General features: G+C 47.1%; 1 protein-coding gene across 1 annotated transcript; it reads left to right on the top strand.

Annotated features, from left to right (window-relative positions):
* The first annotated feature begins 924 nt into the window (after nt 1-924).
* ACP6 (acid phosphatase 6, lysophosphatidic) lies at nt 925-19,735 on the top strand. Its single transcript, XM_079941437.1, has 10 exons — nt 925-1,587; nt 8,476-8,604; nt 8,723-8,853; nt 9,435-9,514; nt 12,607-12,694; nt 13,548-13,680; nt 14,920-15,020; nt 17,145-17,240; nt 18,742-18,907; nt 19,552-19,735. Exons 1-10 carry the CDS (start codon nt 1,390-1,392, stop codon nt 19,693-19,695), a joined length of 1,266 nt encoding a protein of 421 aa, XP_079797563.1. The 5' UTR covers nt 925-1,389; the 3' UTR covers nt 19,696-19,735.
* Nucleotides 19,736-21,538: the final 1,803 nt, after the last annotated feature.

The following is a 21,538-nucleotide window of genomic DNA, read 5'->3' as shown; positions in this document are numbered from 1 at the left end:
TGCGGGGGGCGGGGGCCCTTCCCATAAAGGGAAGCCATGTTTTCTTTTTTTAATACCTTCTTGCCCCACCCTCCTGCCTATTAAAAGCCTTCCATTTTGTACAACCACTCCCAGCATTCTTCTAGTTGCTAGATGGGATGCTGCCCAATTCATGAATAGTTGAATAAAGTCAATTAAATCTTCAAATTGACTGAATTTGTTTTTTTTTTAATGTAACATATTCAGACTCTCCTCACAACTTGACCTTTGCCTTGAGATAGGCACAGATGGTTTCATTGTGCCCTGTTGCAAAGATCTGGAATAGTGGTTTGGGCCGCTGTATATTCATGAGAAACCAGACCAGCACGTGGTTGAGGCTTAGCTAAGGTGCTTAGTCACTGGGACATCTGCACGCAGAGCCTGGATTTTTCCACAGGAAATATTCTGGATGTAAATAAACACATCAATGAGCTTGAAATTCTATACGTTTGCAACGATTTAAGCCTCTAAACATAGAAGGGAGACAGCAAATGAAGATTAAATATAAAGCGCCTAGTGCCGCCCTTCGCAAACGGTACTTGGCTCTTAATTCAGGAACCCCAACTTCCAGGACTTCAAGGAAGTCTTCTATACTCAGTAGACTCAAAATAAATCGGCTCCACTACCCAATTCTATCTCCCCCTGCCTTCATGTCGCCTACCCAATCAGCTTGGCAAACTCGCGGACTCACTCCTACACACGCTGAACGCCAGCTCCTGGAGACTTCCAACCTGCGCCTGAGGGGCTAGGCCCACTGCCGGGGGCGGGGTAATACCTCCCGGGGAGGGCCAGCGGCGCGCAGCATTGTGGGAGTTGTAGTTCTCGCAACTCAGAGCCTCCGGATAGGAGTCACCGCGGGACTCGTTTTCCCGTGCTCCTCTGCGCGGGTCCGCTTGGGGCAGGTCCCCGGGTGGGTGAGAAAGTGGGTGGGAGCTTGCTTATAAAAAAGTGGAGTCGAGTGATCTGTGTTAATGGAGTCACTGTCGCCCAGGAACTCTGGGCAGGTTCCTGTCCCGTCAAGAGTGCTGGAGGCCGAACTTGGAATCCAAGTTTAAGGTTCCCTAGAGGACGAAGGATAAGGAGCTGAGCTCCCCGCTCCCCCTCCCAGTCTGCGGCGGGAGAGGCCACCCCCGACCCTGGTTAAAACTCCCGGGCAGTCATCGCTGCTCCCACCTCTGCTTCTTCCCCCACGCTCCCACTCGGGGTCCCCTTCACAGCTGGGAGTCGCAGCGGTCGCAGCTTGGGCGGGTGGATGTGCTCGCCCACCGGTTCCCGGGAACTTGGGGGCGGCTGCTGAGCCCCGTCGATCGCGGAGGACTTGTATTCGCTTTCTGCACCCTCACCCCGGAGAGGAGCCGAGGGGTTTCCCCCATGATCTCCCGGATCTTCAGGGTGCGCATGTGGGCCCCTGTCGGCGTCCTGACCTCGCTGGCGTACTGCCTCCACGAGCGGCGGGGGGCTGACGACCAGAATTCCGTCGACCGAAGCCTGCTGGAGCTGAAAATGGTGCAAGTCGTGTTTCGACACGGGGCGCGGAGCCCTCTCAAGGCGCTTCCGCGGGAGGAACAGGTGAGAGTTCGGCGGGGCTGGTGGGGCGAGGACTGTGTGGCCAACCAGTGGCGGGCCGGGCTCTTCGCCCCAACACACACCACCTTTGGAATTTTACGCTCACGGAGCGGGGGTTCGGGCTGGGTCCAGACAAAGGGAAAACAGTTTGAGCAAAGGTGCTGGCCTGGTGCCCGCCCCTGACCCCCCAAGACCCCTCGGACTCTCGGATTGTAGGACAGACTGGAAACTTCCAGTTACGCCCCCCGATGGCTGTGACGAAGCACAGCTAGAAGTAGTAGTGTGCTTCCCATGGTGCGTATAAATCTCCTAGGATCTTGTTAAAATGCAGATTATGATTCCGCCGACGTGGGGTAGGGCCTGAGATTCTGCATTTCTAATAAATATTTGTGGGAACTTGAGTACAAGGGTGTAGTGCATTTATGTGTGACCATTTTGGCGGTTGTCAAAGAGTTGCAGGGACCTTTGTGCCAGGAACCACCCTAACTGGGATCGCAGTGGATAACAGGTTAATACCTTTGGGAACAGAATTTACTGCAGCTTTCTCTCAGGGTTTGCTGGATACCATTTGAGATCCTGAAGATTTTTTTGGTAATAAGTGCTGTATCTTGGAGCTCTCCCTTTTTATTTTGGGTTCCTAAACCTATTGTGGAAGGAATCTGAGGTAGGAAAAATAAGTTTTAATTGTTCAGTCTTGTGGCTTATGTCTTAAAATCTAGCTGGTTTTGGTCAGGATAATTATGATTAAAGTACAAGTAGTCAGTTTTGAAAATGATTACCCTTTCTGGATTTGATTCTTGGGGAGAGCCAGTAAAGATCTCTGGCCTTTCATAGCAGGCAGGCCTGTGATTAAAGAACTGTCTTCCTAGTGAAGATAAATAGGAAACCTGAAATCCCCAGGCATCCAGGTGTCAAACTTAACCTGTGGGGTGCTTTTGCACTGTTGGTTCTCCAGGTTGATGTTGGAGCAGGTTCAACAGGATGTCCAAATCTGATACTAGACATACTCATGGTGATAGCTGCTTTTAAGAAACCCTCAAGGTTGTACAACTCACATTGTACAACTGAAAACCCAGTTTTTAAAGCTGGCCACACATGAAATCAAACCTCTAAAGCACTTCCCACAGAAATGAATAAATTTTGTCAGGCATTTAATTCTATTATCAGATTTCTAGTTAGCCTTTCTATACGGCTATACCACATTCTATCTGGTGCCTGAATTCCATTCCTTTCCTTCTCTTTCTTTCTTTCCTTTTTTTGTATACTTTGACCTTTTTTTCAGTCTCTTACTTTGCCTTTTTATATTAGGTCACTAAATTTTCCTTATAGTTTTGTACATAGCCCATCTCTTGTGTACTCTCCTTTCTTCGCCATTTATTCTCGGTACAGAAAGGCTGTATGGAAAATAACATACAAGAATAGAAGACAAAGTTATCAGTGGTGGCAGTGAATAAAAGTCTGAATGTCTAGGCCTGGACCTCCTACAGACAGTATATGTGCTCCCTAAAGGACCCAGGAAAAGATTTAGATTCTCCTGAGCCAGTGGATGTGCGATGGGTATCTTCTGCCTTTATGCTGGAAGCGGCAGTTGTAGCTCAGGTAGACTGCCGGCTTCATTCAATTTCTGTCTTTGTAGCCACAAAATATAGAGAATCTGAGTCCTCGGTGTTATTTTGCAATTAGATAAGGCACATTACCTCTTTTGCCTGCTCACATTCTCTAGACTTTAGGCAGATGCACTGAACGTCTTTGGTTATCTTATATAAAGTCTTGTGCATAAAAGCGAGGGGTAGAACCAGCTCTTGTTCAACTTAGGCTATGAGCAAGTATCATCAACCTCCTGTAACTTGTTTCTGGATATTCTCTCTCAGGTTTTTTTTTTTTTCAAGCTCCAATTTAATAGAGGTTGTTATTGGGATTTTCTAATCTTTGTGGTTCTGCTATTAATTATAGTCAGAAAGGACTTTGACAACATTCTAAAACTAAAATTGCCTTTGGTAGATATTTCCAGACTTCTGACTAGTTTATAGATAAACTTATGTGACAAGTCAATCCATTCAGTTATCTCACAAATCCTCAGAAAATATCATTGTTTAAAACTAGTTGTTTTATTGAGTTGTTTTCTTATGGCTTGAGTGGCTGATGAGTTAACCTATCTTCCTAAAAGTTGTATCTGTGCTCTGGAAATAAAACTCTGGAACTTGATTGTCCATTTCTTCTGGTTGTTAGATTAGATCCAGGTACGCTTTCAAAAGATAAATTTGGCCCTACTTTTGGATTTCCCTCAGCGCCTCTCTATATGATGGCAAAATAGCCCCCAACCCAGGAAGATTCCTCAGTTTTTATAAAATAAAGTCCGACCCATTCCAGCTCCACTGTTCATGAAGACATTTGGGTCCATATTTATTTGATAGTGTAGATGAGCTAGGAAGGATAATGTCGGTATCAGTGTTGATTAATACTTATTCAAAACTCAACTAAGAGCAGCCGTTTTCAGGAAGCATTACACAAAGGATGTCCCAGTCAATCCATCCATTCCTGTGCAGTGGTGGTTCTTAACCTTGGTGGGACCTTAGACTGGGGAGCTTTAGAAAATACTGATGCCTAGGTCTGTCTCCCAGAGATTCTGATTTCATTGACCCAGAGCATCCAGATATGGTAAAAGGTCCTCTGGTGAAGCCTTAGAGTCATCTGGACTGGGTAGCATTTAAAAAACGGAGGCCCCATCCCCAGGAGATCTGGATGTCATTAGCCCAGGAGGGGGCTCAGGCATCAGTAACTTGAAAACAATTTCCCAGTGATACTACTGTGCAGTGGGCAAGGTTTCAAATCATTAGTTTATTCTAAAATCTCCACCTGCAAGTTCTTATTTACTTTTACGTAGATTTTTTTTCTTTTACCTGAATGTAGCATATCGATCCCAGTGTAGTACCGTCTTCACGGAAATGTGCTTTGGTGAGATGCTATCATTCTGTGTCGAGGGAACAATGAGAAGCAATCCCACAAAACTCATTGCTGCAACTACTGAAAAGATGTTCATTATATCCTCTTTATGAGGACCCTTGGGAGGAATTTGTCTGTTAGCATGAGAAATGGTGTGCTTCTCCTGAACAGTTGCCTTGCTTTTATCTTTAAGCTTGTCTAGCTGATCAAGTTTCTCCTTGTACATAAAAGCCAGAAAGCTTAGTGCTGACTCTTTCGGCCCACCTACAGTAAGTATATGGATCTTCATGGCATGTATTTTTTTTGAGAAACTTTATTACTCTATCCATATTTTTGGGCCCTATATACTCATTTGCTTTTGTCTTTCTTGTCTACCTTGAATTGCTTATCTTACTATATTTTAGGTATTGCTACCACTTACTTTAAGTTAATTCTTGAAAATGGAGTGTAAATAAATAAAATTATAAAGTTAGTCTTTGCCACTAACTCCGAAGCTGAGAAGCAGGCACGAGAATGAGAGTGTGTATGTGGGATGGACGCCGTGTATGGAGCTCATGTATCATCCATCCTTGAAAATTTGAAAATGTGTACTCTAGGCTTGACATCACCTAGACCTCAGGAGTCATCTCCTAGGAAAGCCAGAGATCCTCTCTTGGTGAATGCACCTAACAGGAGGAGGTTTCGTAGTGTGGCCGAACGGGCCCTGTGGACCTGGTACCAGGACCTGTGCTTCGACACTGGGCTTACAAGGATGAATAATTCAATCTCAGCTGTAAAAGAGAGAAGAGTTTACAATGGGATGAAGGAGAGAGACAAAACAGATTCCAATTATAGGACTATGCGGGGAGTGCTGGGAACTCAGAGGAGGTGTCTGAAACTTAAATCGTACAAACCTGAACTCAGTTTGTCAGTTGTTCTTCTGTCTTGGCCTTAGTTTTAGTCAAGGAGTTCCTCCATTACCCTTTACCACCTTAGGCACCCAGACTCAAAATCAAAGTCGTTTTCTCTTTATTCTTTCTTGTTTACCTACCAGTATAGCCTCCAAATAAAGCTTTTATCTACTCTTTTATCTACTTGCCAGGTTTGACTCAAAAGTCTTGAATCCACCCCTTCTATTCCTGCTGCCTTAGATGAGGCCTTAGGCTCTCACCAGCTCTGTGGCAGACGTCTTGAAATTGGCTTTTCTGCGTTGAGTCTTTCCATTTCAATTGTGATCTATACTGATGGCTTTCAAACTATTCTATGGAGCCTGCTGGCGAAGGGGATGCTGAGTGGCTAGGGTTCTGAGTTCCCACTCCCACTTAAACTAGAGGAACTCCAGTTTTTGCCTTTAAATATACAAATCTAACTCAACCTGATACTTGCTAATTTACAAGTTTGAAAACCACTCCCACGTTCAGGCAAACTAAGCCACTTCTTTCCTCTATATATTCTTCCCCATCTCTGCTTTGCTCAAGCTTCCTACCTATTCTTAGAATTCTGAATACCACGCTCTCTTCTTACCTACCTCTTACTCTCACGTCCTGGTCTCTGCTTGTCTAAATCCTATTCATTTCAAATACCATTCCTTCCATGAAACTTTTCCTGAATCCCCAGCCAGAAGAGAAGGTCTGTCTTGCCTTTGAACTACTATGGCCTTCCTCTGGTTTCTTGTAGCACATAGTTTCTATTTTAGTTCTGCTATCATTTACATACACAGCTTGCTGTCTCTACTAACTGGAAAATCCAAAAAAGGCAGGGTCATGTTATCTCAATCTTGGTATCTTCCACAGGATCTAGCAAATCATTGAAGCTATTTTCCCCCCCCTTGGCCGCGCAGCTTGTGGGATCTTAGTTCCCCGGGGATGGAACCTGTGCCCCCTGCAATGGAAGTGCAGAGTCCTAACCACTGGACTGCCAGGGAATTCCCTGTTGGAGCTGTTAATTATGCCTACTGTGTGCCAGGCCCTTTGTTGGACATCCAAAATGCAGAGGTCCATAGATGACACAGGCTCTGCTCTCAGGAGCTAAGTCTACTGAGCAGGACAGACTAGTAAAGGGACTTGTCTAATACAGTTTGGTAAAGGCTACCGAAAAGATCCACTGAGGCTGCTGTGAGAGCACAGGGCCAAGGTCACAGCTTCTGGGAACATTTAAGCTGTTTTGTGGAATGAACAGAAGTCTTTCCAGACGAAAGGGAAAAGAAAATTCCAGGTAGAAGGAACATGAGGTTGAAAGGCCAGGAGGTGTGGGGATGGTGTTCTAGGAAACAGAGTTGTGCGGCTAGAGAAGAAGTGTGTAGGGCAGGGAAGAATTGGTGAAGAGACAGAGGCAGGGGCCATCATGCAGCCACGAGCCCTTGAAGGGTTTTATGAAGGGAAGTTATAGTATTAGAACTTTGAAAGGAGGAGCAGTGATTAAAAGATTGTAGGAAGAAGGTCTCGGCTCTGAACACCCAGTCTTCTGATATCAGTTGCTGTAGCACCAGCAGGGGAAGAAGCTCAGATGTTTGGAGACCGGGTGCAGGTGAGGTTGAGACAATGCCTTTTGGAAGAATGGACCTGGGACTCCCAGTAGCCGTCTCCTGGGATATTTCTGGGAGGCACCAAGATAAATACAATGCTGTGTGACATCGTAGGTTTTCAAAAGTTAGTCTTAAAACAAAATGAAGCAGTAAGAAATTGAGTTATATATTGTAAGTGCTGTAGGAATTCAGATAAGAAGACAACCACTGAAAGCTGACGCAGTCACAGCTGGGGAGGTAAGGCTTGAGCTGTCTTTGAACCTTGGAGAGAAGCTGGATGGACAGAGACGGACAGGAGTCCCTCCGGGCAAAGGAAGCAAAGCTGAAAGCAGATGTAGAGGAAGCAGTGGGTATGGTCTGGCCTGGGTAGGAGAAGGGAGAGGCGTAGTGGCAGTATAGCTGGGGACAGAGGCTGGGCCAAAAGTCCTGAAAGGCAGACGCTTCTCTCTTGGAACATTGGGAAAAAGCTATTGATATGATGAGAGTGGCCCAGCGAGATGAATCGGGTGGTTATGTATATATGGTTTGGGGGGTGGGAGGGAGAGAGCCTGTCACAGGACTTTGCCTGAGGTAATAAGGTTTTATACTCTAATAATAAGATAAAAGAAGGACCAGTGGGAGTAACATTTTTTCTAGCCAGTGATCCACGGGGTTTGGGGTGGGGATGGGGGAGCAGCGGGGCGAGTCAGAGGTTTGAGTCTTGGCACCTGGGAGGATTGGGGTAGCCTTGAGAATCATAGTCAGTTGGGAAGAGGGGCTGGTATATGAGATTAGAAGAAAAGACTTTTGTTTTTAAAATTGAAGGCATCACATCGGACTCAGTGCGTGTAAGAATTTTATGGGTAGTTGGCAGTTGGAGCTGTGAGGCCTATGACTACTTGTTATGTTTCGAAAATCAGTACAGTTGGGGCAGGAGCCAGACTGCAAGGAAAAAAGGAAGATGGTGAAGAAGTGAAGGTTTCTTAGAGGGCAGCTACTTACTTGAGAAGTTGGATGAAAGGAAGGGAAATACGTAGTAGTTACAAGAGTCCTTAAGGAGGGGCCATAAAAGCCTGCAGGTTGATTTCTTAAAAATTCTTAAGTATACGGTCACTGAGATTATATCATATTCATTCACTTATTCCGTCATTAGTTCATTCATTCATTCGCCACGGCACTCTGGCTGCTTCTCCCCTTTACTTCAGTCTGGGCTTAGTGCCAGAGCAACACCTTAACAGTGAGTACTAGTGTAGCAATAACAGGACTTGGGCTGAGGACACTTGGAATAATAAATCGCAGTCTTGTCTTCCCTTAATTGGAGCTGGAGTGAAAGTTTCTTTCCTTCCTTCCCATAGGAAGGTTGCTCGTCTAGTGTCAGTGTGATTCTAGCTATGTGCTGCTGGATATTAATGCTCTAAGTTTCAAGAAGCTTTTAAACAATGTGTTGTTTTTTGTGGTCACAACAGGTAGAGTGGAAACCCCAGCTACTAGAGGTCCCACCCCAAACTCGGTTTGATTACACAGTCACCAATCTAGCTGGTGGCCCGAAGCCACATTCTCCTTTCGACTCTCAGTACCACGAGACCACGCTGAAGGTGAGCGATGCTTCCCTGCTCTGGGAAGCCCCCTGCAGAGCTGTGATGGTTTGCTCTGGCCTGAGGTTAGCAGGCCACCAGATGTTTTCATTCTCCTCTCCTTCCTCCCCCACCTCAGGGGGGCATGTTTGCTGGACAGCTGACCAAGGTGGGCATGCAGCAGATGTTTGCCCTGGGAGAGAGGCTGAGGAAGAACTACGTGGAGGACATCCCCTTTCTTTCGCCAACCTTCAACCCACTGGAGGTCTTGTGAGTCACTTGAAAAAGGGATGTTGCACCCAGTGTAAGGTCCTGAGCATGATAAAATCTGCCCTGATGCCCCAGGTGGTTCCCACTCTCATCCAAGGTAGTCTGGGGGGCTGCGAGGGCGATCTGGCTGTGACATCTGTCATCCCATTGATCGCCAGGGTTTGATTCTGCTGATCTGGCTGGCTAGGCGGGTGTCCCCTTCCTCTCGCACCTCTCCATGTGTGTCCCTCCCGAAGCTGCACGCTCGGTCGAAGAGGACGACCTTCCCCGATAGAGGAGGACCATTCTCTGGTCAAGGGTATACGAGAAGCTGCTCTCCCCTGTTAGAACCTCCAAGGTAGTCTGGGAGGAGTTACCCTAGTACAGTAGGATTCAGTGAACAAGTGGTCACTGGAGGTCACATTCATTGGCCTTCAGGTCCCTTGGGCAGCCATCCCACAGAGAGATAAAGGATACTTCCCTGCCCTATGGCTCCCCTTATGTAGTCTTGAAAGCCTCCCAGCTGCTCTGTGGAATAAGGTGGAGTGTACATATGAATCTTCCTTTTATGAGTTAATCTACCTTTTTGGTTTTTTCCCCAGCATTCGTTCCACTAACATATATCGGAATCTGGAGTCTACCCGGTGTTTGCTGGCTGGGCTTTTCCAATGTCAGAAAGAAGGTTTGAGTTTGGGCTCTACGAGTCAGCCCCTGTCCCTGAGGAGCCTCTTCTTCTCACTTCCAAAGCCCCGCTCCCTCTTTCTTGGTATCTGTCCCCTTGGTCTCTCTCCTCCTGCTCAGGTAGCTTCCATGGTGTACCTACTCCTCTGGCAGGCCCCTCCCCGTCTGGCCTGCTGCTGCCCTTGTCAGCCTGACCTGCACACCTGCAGCAATGCGTCAGCTGCTCTGATGCGCCTCTGGCTCCTGACTTCTCCTCTCAAGCGTCTACACAAGCTGCATGAGGCAGCCCCAGCCAGGTCTCGTGAACAGTCCTGGGGCCTTTTTGTTTAGTAGAGACGCTGCTGAAAAGAAAGGAGGGCAGGAGGGACCCTTTGCTGGGGCCTGGGTCTGCTGCTACTGCCCTGGTCTTGGTGGTAATCCACAGCGTGCCCCAGATGGTATTAACAGTACTCCGTACCGCCTTTCCTAGTTAAGAAAGTCTGTCGAGTTTGGGTTTTGACCTGTTCAGCCAGTGAATGAGCACAGCTAGTGATTCTCAACCTTTTCACCACCAAGAACTACATTTAGTATTTTCCTTTATGGATCTCATGTGTTGAGGCCCTTTGACTATCAAATGAAGCCATATCTTGTCATTTGTAATTGATTGAAATTTACATTGAACTGCTGGTCTGAGTTTCAGATCATCATGACCTCACCAATATTAAAATACTAAAACGATGCCATAAGGCAGAGGTTCTTGTTATTTTCTTTAGCTTCTGTAGCAGTATCTCAAATAGAGATAAAACTTCCATCAGGCTTTTAAAAAATTTGTAAAAATACAGAACCTCCAGGCCAAAGGAGGCTGGCCTTGCCCCCAGCTGGCTTGGGTACTGCTGCTAGTTCTGGCTGAAGTTGGCGGAACACAAACAGCGAGCCTAAGTAACATAAAGCAAATAGGATGGGCTGCTCCTTACCTCTTGGGAGCCCCTGAGTTTAGGAATAATCCATAGTGCCTGGCCTTCTGAAAGCTGTTCACTTGCTCAGCTTCTAAAAGGCAAATGTCCTCTCCTCAGAACCACCTAAAGTGTAACTGAGGTAGGAAAGGGGTTTCTTGGTGCAGGGAAGGAAGTGGTATCATCACCAGCCTCTGGTGTGGCTGCCTGGGTAGCCGCTCCCTGCACTGGACCCAGACATCCTCACAGTCCAGTTTGACTCCTGTCACAGCTACTTCCATGCCTTGGCCAGTATCAAGGGATTTGAATAGACCTAAGAACCCCACAAGGTGCTACCATTGGTGGAAGTGGTGCAACTTTGGCATATTGTTTCAAGAGTAAAATCCTAGAGAAGGCCCAGAGGGTTTTGAGTAAACTACAGAGAATCAGGCTGGTGGGGGGAAGCTGGAAGGTGTTGGTCTGCACCGTTTGGTCTTTCATTCATTCAATGCGTATCTGAGTGCCAACTCAAATGTGCCTTATTTATTATAAACTGTAGGTCCATTATCCAGACACTAATGTCAGGTACCAGGTAGGAATTATCATGTGTTAATTAGAGGTTTAAATCATAGTTACTATTATTCTCACATTTAAAGGACTTACTATACATAAATATTGTTCTAAGAGCTTTGCGGATATTAACTTGTTTAATTCTTGTGATAACCCTGTGAGGCAGGTAACATTATCCCCATTTTACAGATAAGAGAACTAAGGCACAGAGAGGCTAAATGACTCTCTGAGGAACACAAAGCTGGTAAATGGAGGAGCTGGGATTTAAACGCTGGCAGTCTGGCTTCACAATCCATACCCTTCCCTCTTGTGCTCTCCTGCTTCTCAGAAAACATGTGTATCTGGAGAGGGCCTCTGATCATTTGGTCTATTCTTTTTTACAACGTTTCCTGCGGAACCCCAGGATTCTTCAGAGGGGTCAGAAACTACAGAAAAGGAGGGGGTTGGGGCATGCAGGTAGACTATACTTTGGACCCCTACCTTGAAGCCATCAGCACCTTTTCTTTTATTACCTTATCTAATAGTGGGAGAAAGAAGCTTCCACTGCTTTAGAAACAATTGAAAATTGCTGATACTAGTCTCATCCCTTCGATTTACACATGAGCCCCAGAGAAGGGAAGTGACTTCCCAGGGCCATCCTACTGGTTAGTTATAGATTCAGGCCTAAACTCATGACTTTCAGTCTGATTTCCTTTTTCTGTCCAGACCAACATAGTGTGTCTGAATACTGGTATTCTACTCAAGTCACCATAGGCTACTGTTAAATACTGAGGTTTGGGCTATCAATAATTTGTTCGGAAATAATAGCTCTTTGGGGTTTAGATTCACCTAATCACTCCATGGATTGACCTCAGTGAATTCCAAAAAGCTTCTCTGCCATCAGAGAAGGTGAGGCTTGAGCTGGATAGAACAGGGCGCTACCACAGGCCATTGCCATCTCTGGCACAGAGCAAAGCATGGGAAGGTGCTAGAGCACTTTTCTTGGGCGTTGTTGGACGGGACAAGGGTACTCGTGAGCTCTGCACAGGAGCAGGCTGCTGCGAGGCCTGTAAGAAACACTGTAGTCTAGTCTTTGGTTCCTGGTAGTTCATCTGGAAGCCTGGGTTTTCTTTTGGGCGAGGCCATGGGGTCTGAGAGAATTTGTGACCCTGTGGCCACCCTTCTCAGATTGTCATGTCAGTCACCATACTGGCCTATAGGATCGGACTTTGGGAAGCAAGAATGTCACCTAGTTCTGATAAAGTGAGGGAGGACGCATTCTTTATTAGAATCCCCAGGTACTGGTGGTACCTCGAGGCGACGTTTTTTGGACTGGGTCATGGACGTGCCAGTCTGATCGGCACCTGTACCTGCTCTCGGCTATAGGTGGCCCAGCAGGAGAGGTTGTGCTGGACAAAGCAAGGCTGCTACTGCTTTCTCCATTGCTCAGACCGCAGCAGAGCTCCTGTTGGCAAGGCCAGGGCATGTTGAAGGCATTCACTGTCCTTAAGGGGATGATCTGCCTCTGGGAGCAGCTCCGTCTGCATAGACAGAGAGAAGAAGAAGGGGGTGGAGCTGCTGGGAAGAACAAGCTGAAGCCTCTTCCCACCTGTGCTTCCCACATTCCTTCCAGGACCCATCATCATCCACACTGATGAAGCAAGCTCTGAAGTCTTGTACCCCAACTACCAAAACTGCCAGAGGCTCCGGGAAAGAACCAGGTAACTGCCCCTGATTCTTGCTCACCAGGGGTGAACAGGCAGCGTTTTACCACCTTAGCTGGCAGGCGCTCCGTGAACTGAGGGCCTGCCCAGGCTGGCCGTGCTGGTGGATAAGGAATGAAAGAGATTGCATTAAGCTCAGGTCTGCCATCAACTGTCCAGGAAGTGAGGCAGCTCTTACTCACAGTGACAGGCTAATAGTGAAGGTACAGGATGCCTGGGGAGAGCCACACGCTGGGCTGGAAAGATGGTGTATACAGCCGTGCTTGGGGCTTTACCATTTGCCAAGCATTATCCTCTCTTCAATCGTTCAATGCTCTCAGATGGGGCAGATGAAGAACCTTACAGAAAAGATGATTAAATAAAGATGAGTAAGTCAGTCATCAAACTGCAAATCCAGATGGACGAGCAGAAGAAGACACAGCTTCCGCTTTTCTCACCAGCGCTCTGCCGTGTAGGATAGACTGGTTTGGGCTGATGGCACTTGGCCGTTTTCAGGTATTTCTGGTCTGCACTGAAACTATGTAGTATGTGTTCCCCCAGAAGAAGGAGAATGCTGTTTTCAAGCAGACCTGGCCATGTTTGCATTGTTTTTGATAATGCTAGAGTGGGATTTGGAAAATCCAGGTTATTATTCTAGTCCTGGTACATACTAACTTCCTTTTACAAGTCATTTGACCTCATAGAGTCTTAGTTTATTCATCTATACCATGGCAATAATACTAGCTAACCCCAGTGAGTCGTCGTTGAAGGTTAAATGAGATCCCAAATGAAGAATGAGATACACTTTGTCAACTGTTAATCACTATACAGTATGATGAAATACAAGGAGTAACTTTTTATTTTTTGGCAGAGGCCGGAGGCAGGCTGCTTCTTTGCAGCCAGGGATCTCAGAGGATTTGAAGAAGGTGAAGGAAGGGATGGGCATTGCCAGTAGCGATGGAGTGGACTTCCTCATCCTCCTGGACAACATGGCTGCTGAGCAGGTGGGCTGGCTGTCCTCCTCGGGCCGTGGGGGTGGGGGACCCTGGGGGAGGCTTGGTGGGCTGCCTCCTGAGTTAGAACTGGGTGGAGAGCTCCTGGCTTGGAGGCACCTGTGATAGGACTTGCAGACAGAATGGACGTGGGAACTGAGGGATAGGGAACAATCAAGGAGGACCCCTTACTGGGTTGGGAGCCCAGACATTTAACTCTCAACCAGAGTTTCTTAAAGCACATTCACCAGAATGCTCATGATGTGAGTGTGTATTACGTGGGCAGGCAGGGGTGGGGTGGGTGATGGTAGGGAGAGATTATTGTCTAAAAATTTTGGAATCTCTCTTTAATGTATCACTTTTTGGAGAGTCTGTACACACGTCAGCATATTAAAGAATCTGAGAAACCTGTAGTAAAGAAAGTTGGTTCATCCTTAAGTCTGTTTTTCTCAAACTTGTTTAGCCATAGAATCTTTTTTATCTAATAAATACTGAAGACCGCACAATAGGAAATGCTGTCCTAGATTCAAAAGTCGGAAACCCGGGCTTTCCTGGTGGTGCAGTGGTTGAGAGTCCGCCTGCCGATGCAGGGGACACAGGTTCGTGCCCCGGTCTGGGAAGATCCCACATGCCGCGGAGCGGCTGGGCCCGTGAGCCATGGCCTCTGAGCCTGTGCGTCCGGAGCCTGTGCTCTGCAACGGGAGAGGCCGCAGCAGTGAGAGGCCCGTGTACCGCAAAAAAAAAAAAGATCGGACACCCAAAGGCAGTATAGCCTGGATCTTCCTTCCTTCTCTTGTGCAGTTGATGGTGTGCCCTGAAGGCAGAAATGCACCTTGTGCTTATGTGTAAAATAGGTTTAAGTTTAATAAGCAAGAGTTTGCATATATAACATATTTATATGGCATACTTTTTAGAAATCATCTTGGGGAAAATGAAGGCCAAGTAGAAATTTATGAATTCCTTGCCTTGTATTCTATTCAATTTTTTGTTTTTTTTTTAGCTTAAGAAAATACAAATTTTTTTTACTTTGGGGTAGATGAGGAGTATCAGAAAAAGGAAAAACAATTTTTTTTCCTGGGCCTTTAGATCTCGAGGAATAGCTTCCGACAGGCCTTGGGGACATAGATTTTTGAGCTGTTAAGGCTCTCCCCGGGAGAAGACAGGCCCCTAGGGCTCCATGGAAGCTGATTGGCTGCCAGGCTCAGTGGAAGAGAAGCATTTCTTTCAAAAACTGTACCTTGGACCTTTCAGGTGCACAGCCTCCCGAGCTGCCCCACGCTGAAGAGGTTTGCATGGATGATTGAGCAGAGAGCAGTGGACACAGCCTTGTACATCCTGCAAAGGGAAGACAGGTAAGGAGCCTCTTCAGCTGCTGGCATAAAGTCACGCTTGGTCATACCTCCCAGTGTGTGGGGAAGGGGGCTCATCAGGCCTGCTCACACTTGTTAGCTGGCGTCTCTGTGTGCAGAGGCCGAGATCACCCCATTCTCCTGGCCTTCTGAATGGACTCGGCCCTAGGTCCTTACATTTCCAGAGCTGGGACTAGTGACCTAGTGCTTCCATTCACTGTTACACAGACCCGGGAGCCACCACTCGACTGGATTTCTCTTAATCACTGACTTTTTCCTTTGCTTTAAGTTTCAAAAGATTGGGGTGGCGGGGATGCTGAAGGAAGAATCATTATTGCTACTTTATTCATCACATTACAATTTACAAAGCACCTTCCTGTTCTCGCTGTGAGGTGGGTGTCATTATCCCTGACAAGTCCAAGTCCTCGCTTTAGAGATGGAGAAACTGGACCTGAGAGATGTGGGCTACCTTGCCCAGGCTCCGCTAGCAAGTGGCAGAGGCGGGACTTGAACCCAGATCTTCTGACCGCCAGTCCTGTGTTTTCTCTATTTTACTGGTACTTAGGGCTCTGTTTTTAGAAGACATATTTCCTGACTGCCAGAATGGGGAATGCCTCTCTTACCAAATCTCAAAAAACACCTTTCTGTGATTGGTTCAAAGCATTCAGCTTGTCCTCAGAATAGGTGACTTGGTAGAGAGGGGAGATGGGAAGTAGAGGAACAGTCCTGGGGAAGATGAGTGGGAGGAAAAAGCAGCTAACATTTCAAGAATTTGCTTGGTCTTGCATAAGCATAGGAGCCTCTGCCTGCTTTTCTCCCACGCAGAGTCAGTGTGTCCACTTTGCACTTGCCTCGGGCATCTGGAAGGCTCCAGTCGCGCCACTCAGCTTGCTGCCACTCCCAGTGACTTGTCTCCTTCCCTCATCTTTTCCTGAAGTGGCCCCACTGGACCTAAATTGTCACTCACTGCCTTCCCCTCCACCAACACATACACACATATTTAGTAAATATAGCTTTGCGGCCCGTGTATTGTCCGTTGCATCCGCTCATCTCAGCCCGTGTAGCGTGAAAGCAGCCATAGATCATACGCAAACAAATGGGCACAACTGTGTTCCAATAAAACTCTCTTTACAAAAACAGGCAGGTGGGTTGGATTTGGCCCATGGCCATAGTTTGCTTTCTCCTGGTGTAAAGCGTTTCACACAAGACCTGATCCATTCTCCTTTCCGTTAGCCCTGGTTTCATAAAACTGATGTTTCTTCAAGGACAAATGGTTACAACTTCACAGTGCCATCCAACTTGGCTTGGCCTGCACACATTCTTCTGGAAAGCGTATCTGCATACTCCTCAGCTATTGCTTCGACTTTCCTTGATTTATAAAGGTGGCCATTTACCCAGTCACCATGAGTAAAGATTGGTCTAAGCCAATCATGGCAACCCCGTTTCCTTGTGTCAGTGATTGGGTTCTGGGAATTCTGGGAGAGGTTTTTTTTTCCTCTTTGATAAAAAGTGTGAGGCACCCAAACCAAGCCTTTTTGCTACTTACTAGCCCCCATCTTTCAGCTTTATTTGCTACTGTGAGAAGACATGCTTTTGAGTAGAGGTACCACCTTGTGATCATGAGGTTGACAGTCCTGAGAATGAAAGTCGTGGACCCACAGCGCCAAGCCTGGGAGCACTAGTGTTGAACTTCTTGTTAAATAAACAAGAAAAGTCCTTATGGTCTAAATTCCAAAGAAGCATAGGAAGTGTAGTTTAGGCAGTTCCTTTGGATGGCTTTTCTAAGGGCCTTCTGGAATTCCTGGAATTCATTACACCGTGTCCTTCCCAGTTTTGTTCTTTTAACCGTGAAGCCCTGGTTCTCCATGACTTATCCTGTCTCAGCTGTGTTCTTACCAGGTCTATATCCTGCTGCTGTTATTGTTGGCAGTCTTTGCGCACAGAGAGCCCTCAGACTTGTGGCAGCGCTGTTTTTCTCCTTACCGCCTGTCACTGTCCCTCATGCATCCCTTGTCTTTTCTCAGCTCTCTCTCATTGGGCTCATGAGGTGCAAGGGGGCAGAACTAGCCTGCATCCCTTGTGTGCCAGGTGCCCGCTAGGTACTTAAATATTGTTTACTCGCCATAGGGAAAGCCTTCAGATGGCAGTGGGCCAATTCCTCCACATTCTGGAAAGCAACCTGCTGAAAGTCGTGGACCCTGCCACCCCGCCCGGCAAGACCAGGTACCTGGCCCAGCAGCTCAGCTAGGTGTGGCTGGGGGCAGTGGGGGTGGAGGTGGGGACGGGGTGGCGTCTGGCTGCAGGGAGAGAACCCAGGTTCTGGGAGGGCAAGAACGAGGCTGTCAGTGACTGAAAGTAGATGTTTAAGAGGCCACGTGTCCCAGAGACATTCACAACATTTCTACCTTTCTTCCTGCCACACCTGTCCTACCATGTTCGGAAATTTTATTTCAGTAAAAAAGAACCCTAAATTTATTTTTCCCTTTTTTTTTTTTAACTAATTGAACATGTGTCCAATGGAGTAGCTAATTAGGACATCACACTGATTTGATATTATAATAGCCCCAAACACTGATAATTGCTTAATAGATTGTTTGAACACCTTCATTGCGTATACAGGAAGGTAGGATTTCTACTGGGCATTTAAAAATGTTGGAAGCGGCTTGTGAACATCCACTGCCACTTTTGGAGTGCCTGGAACCCCAGGTTAGGGACCATGGATTTGGAATGTTGTGTGTCCTGGGCACTTGCTAAGCAAAGTGTGGTCTGCAGATAAACAGCTTCACTGTCACCTGGGGTTGTTAGAGTTTCTGGCCCCAGCCTGACCCACTGAATCAGAATCTGCATTTTAACAAGACACCCAGGTGGTTTGTAAGCGCCCTAATATTGGAGAAGGACTGTTGTAGACTGCCTTCTTGAGGGAAAGAATTGTACGTAGTTAGAAATGCGCGATGAGTGTGGGAAAGGTAGGGGACAGTGAGTTGAAATAGGAACATTCAGGAACTTTGGGCCTAGATTTATAATAGCAAATCATGTGAATGACCTTCCCTGTCCTTCACAGACCTGCAATGACAATATATTTCTTACTGACCTTTGCCACCTTGCCCCGCCTCAGCCTTGTGTCTGTAGAGTACTGTAGGGTCCAATGCTAGCCTTCTAGGTTGAGGGTCAACAAATAAAATCCTCAGTGTTTCCCAAGAGACAGATACAGGGTTCAGGTAGATATAGATTAAAAGGCAACTTTATTACTGATTAAAGCCCATTTAGAGAATGTATTGAGGGCCAAACAGGCATATTAATGAAATGGACTTAATTCCCCCAAACTGCAAGCTTCCCCAACAAGGAGAGCTTGCTCTGCTAAACTCATCACACAGCTGAGAGTAGGAAGAACATTTGCTGTAGGCAGGCGGGTCCCGAAGAGAAGAGAGAGGTAGAGCTGTGCCACACATGCCCAGTTTCTTCTTCAAAACTCACCGGGGGAGGAGTAGGTGGTTGGTTGGGCCCGAGGAGGCCAGGAGAGCTACTCCAGTGGGGATCCCTCCTCATGAAAACAAGGGGCATGCGGATGAGGGTCCTCCCCACGATCTACTTCAAAGGAGCTTTTTAGTAGGCTCAGCTGATTCGTAGATGTCACCGGTGTCCTCACTCGCGAAGGCAGCAGCGTCCTGGCCTCCAGAGTCCTAAGGTAAAGAATTAATTGTGAAGAACTGTTTTCTTCTTGCAGAAAGCTGTACCTCTATGCAGCTCATGACGTGACCCTCATGCCTCTCTTAATGGCCCTGGGGATTTTTGACCACAAATGGCCCCCGTTTGCTGTGGACCTGACCATGGAACTCTACCAGCACCGGGAGTCTAAGGAGTGGTTTGTGCAGCTCTTTTACCGCGGGGAGGTAAGAGCTCTGGGGTGGGGTTGGGAGGTGGCTGGGCGACCCCACCCGCCCGGTTTAGCACCAAGTCTCCCTCCTCGGGCCCAGGGAGTCTCCACTGGCACCTGAGCTCTCTGAATCCTCTCAAGGCTGTGGCCCAGGGTTAAGGCAGAACTGGGCATATAGTGGCAGGCTGGGACTTGGGCCTTATCCCTTATCTTCTAAGAATAGGGCCACCCTTCTCTTCTCCTGAGTGTCTCTGCCAGGATGTAACACCCTGACCGTGAGGCCTGCTTTGAACATTAATGATGGTGTCTCTGGGAGGCGATGTTTACGGTCAGTACGCTTGGTGCCTCGGCTGCTTCAGCAGGTTGCTGTCCAGGGCAGGGGCGAGAGCACTCCCCACGGCTTAGACCTTTAGCCTTCCCAGCTCGGGAGTAAACATGAGTGTGTTTTCCCAGTCAGTTCAACCAACCGTTCTCGAGGGACTTTCACAAGCAGGGCATAGTGCTCTTCATCTGGAAGTTGACCAGTTAATGGGACCTTCCTGGCTGTTATATGTGTGTATACACACACCATTGGGTCAAAGCCTTTCAGAACCCTGGGCACAGCTGAAAACAGCCAGGCAGGGTCCTCAGTGCCCCTGCTGAGTTCTGTCTCTTCCGCAGGAGCAGGTGCCGAAAGGTTGCCCTGACCGGCTGTGTCCGCTGGACAAGTTCTTGAACACCATGTCAATTTATACCTTGAGCCCAGAAAAATACCACACCCTCTGCTCTGAAGCCCAAGTGATGGGACTTGGAAATAGAGAGTGAGTGATTTGTACAAGTAGGATGTGTTGATTTTTTGAATAAAATGCCTTTATACAATGCCTCCAGCTGTTGTGTTTGGGAAAGGCAGGAACAAGGGTTAAGGTACTTTAACATGAGGGAAGGGTATTTCCCTCCTGTAGGTGTATTAGGGTCTCTTCTTGAAAGGAAAAGGCATGTAATGTTGAGACCAGAATGATATATCCTATTTTGTGGCTTGATTTCCATGGCCAGAAGCAGCTGCCTGTGACATAGGCTGGGGACATCATGACCCTGTAGAATTGAGTGTGGGTTTGGACTTCAGTTCTTTTTTCTTATCTTCATTTCACAAACATATATTGAGCACCTACTAAGCAGTGATCATTATAAAGTGAAAGGTTACTGCCCTCAAGTTGTTTCAGTCCAGTAGGAGAGGCAGATAAGTAAATCAGTGATGACAATACAGTATATTTCATTCTGTGATAAGGTACATCAGGGTCTACTTGGGTACAGAGAAGACAGCCCCAGCCCCAGTTGGCAGGGGCTGGGGGGAGCAGTTAAACGCTTCTTGGGAAGTTCTGTCCTGATCTGAATAGAGAAAATGAGGGAGTAGGAGTTAACCAGGTAAGCAAGAAGGAAGTGGTGTTATGTAAAAGGCAGGCTTGAAGGTCAGGGCACGTTGCTGGGCAATGAGGTGCAGCCCTGCTGTGGGGACCTGGCAGGAAGGGCACTGGCTTCTGGTGGCTGGAGCTCCAGGAGCGTGGATGAGGGCTCGCTTGGCGGGTCGGGACCACTCTCAGCATAAGTCCTCCACCTTGACCTGGGTCCCCAAGGTTACCTGGTGATCCCCCTCTTTCCTTATCAATTTTCTCGTTCTTCCCCAGAATCTATTTCAAACTTCCTCTGATCTCAAGCCACCAACCCCTTTACTTCTCAGAGAAAATAGCAAGCACAAAAGCCCCTCTGCTTCCTATCTTTATGTTGTTGACTCCCAGATCTACTGCTCTAGTTCAAGTTTTTTCTCCCGAGCTTCAGACACTTATGTCCACTTGGATGTCCCACAGGCAAAAAATTTTCCCTCTCTCCTCCTAGATCTGCTCTTCCTACAGCCTTCCCTATTTGAATGGAAGACGCCTCCACCATCCACTCAAGTTACTAAACCAGAAATCTATCCTTGTCTCCTTCCTCTCACACTTTTCTATGTCTAATCAGTTAAGTTCTATCAGTCCTACCTGTTTATTTCTTGAATATACTCCTATCTTTTTTCCTCGATCTTCAATATCCCCTCACCCCACTAATTGCTCTATTTCTTATTTCACTAAGAAAGTAAAAGCAATCAGAAGAGAACTTCCATATCCATCACGCCACCCCCAACCTGCTAACCCAGCTGCATTGGTGCCTATAAGGCCCTCCTTCCTGTTACTAAGAATGAACCATCCCTACTCCTATCCAAGGCCAACCCTCCAGCTTTGCAGTAATTCCTACAATTATTTCACTATTGTTAATTTTCTCTTCCTACCAGTTATTCCCATTAGCTTACACATATGCTCTAAAATCTGTCTTAAAAAGTTTTCCCACATCTTTGAACTACTATGCTCTTTTCTTCTTCCCTTTGTAGCAAAACTGCTCAAAAGAGTTGTTCATACTTGCCGTCTCTGATGCTTCCCTTCCCCTTCTCTCTTGAACCAACTGTGATTTGGCATTCACCCCTCCCACTCCACGGAAACAGCTTTGGCAACATCATCAGTGACCTCTGGGTGCTAAATCCGTGGCCAGTTTTCAGTCTTCGTACTCAGCTTCTCATCGGCACTCTTGGAGTATTTTCTTCATTTGGCTTCCTTGACAAATACTCTCTCGGTTTTCCTCATTT

The sequence above is a fragment of the Stenella coeruleoalba genome (assembly GCF_951394435.1).
Source record: "Stenella coeruleoalba genome assembly, chromosome: 1".
In the NCBI taxonomy this organism is placed as follows: domain Eukaryota; kingdom Metazoa; phylum Chordata; class Mammalia; order Artiodactyla; family Delphinidae; genus Stenella; species Stenella coeruleoalba.
The sequence above is the reverse complement of the archived record's forward strand: the minus strand, read 5'-3'. Positions and strand labels throughout refer to the sequence as shown.

Excerpts from the sequence above, each read along its gene's own strand:
- ACP6 (XM_079941437.1), top strand. The coding sequence starts at position 1,390 with ATGATCTCCCGGATCTTCAGGGTGCGCATGTGGGCCCCTGTCGGCGTC. Across the intron at positions 12,695-13,547 it reads AGGCTCCGGGAAAGAACCAG|AGGCCGGAGGCAGGCTGCTT; the intron begins GTAACTGCCCCT and ends ATTTTTTGGCAG. Across the intron at positions 13,681-14,919 it reads ACAACATGGCTGCTGAGCAG|GTGCACAGCCTCCCGAGCTG; the intron begins GTGGGCTGGCTG and ends TGGACCTTTCAG.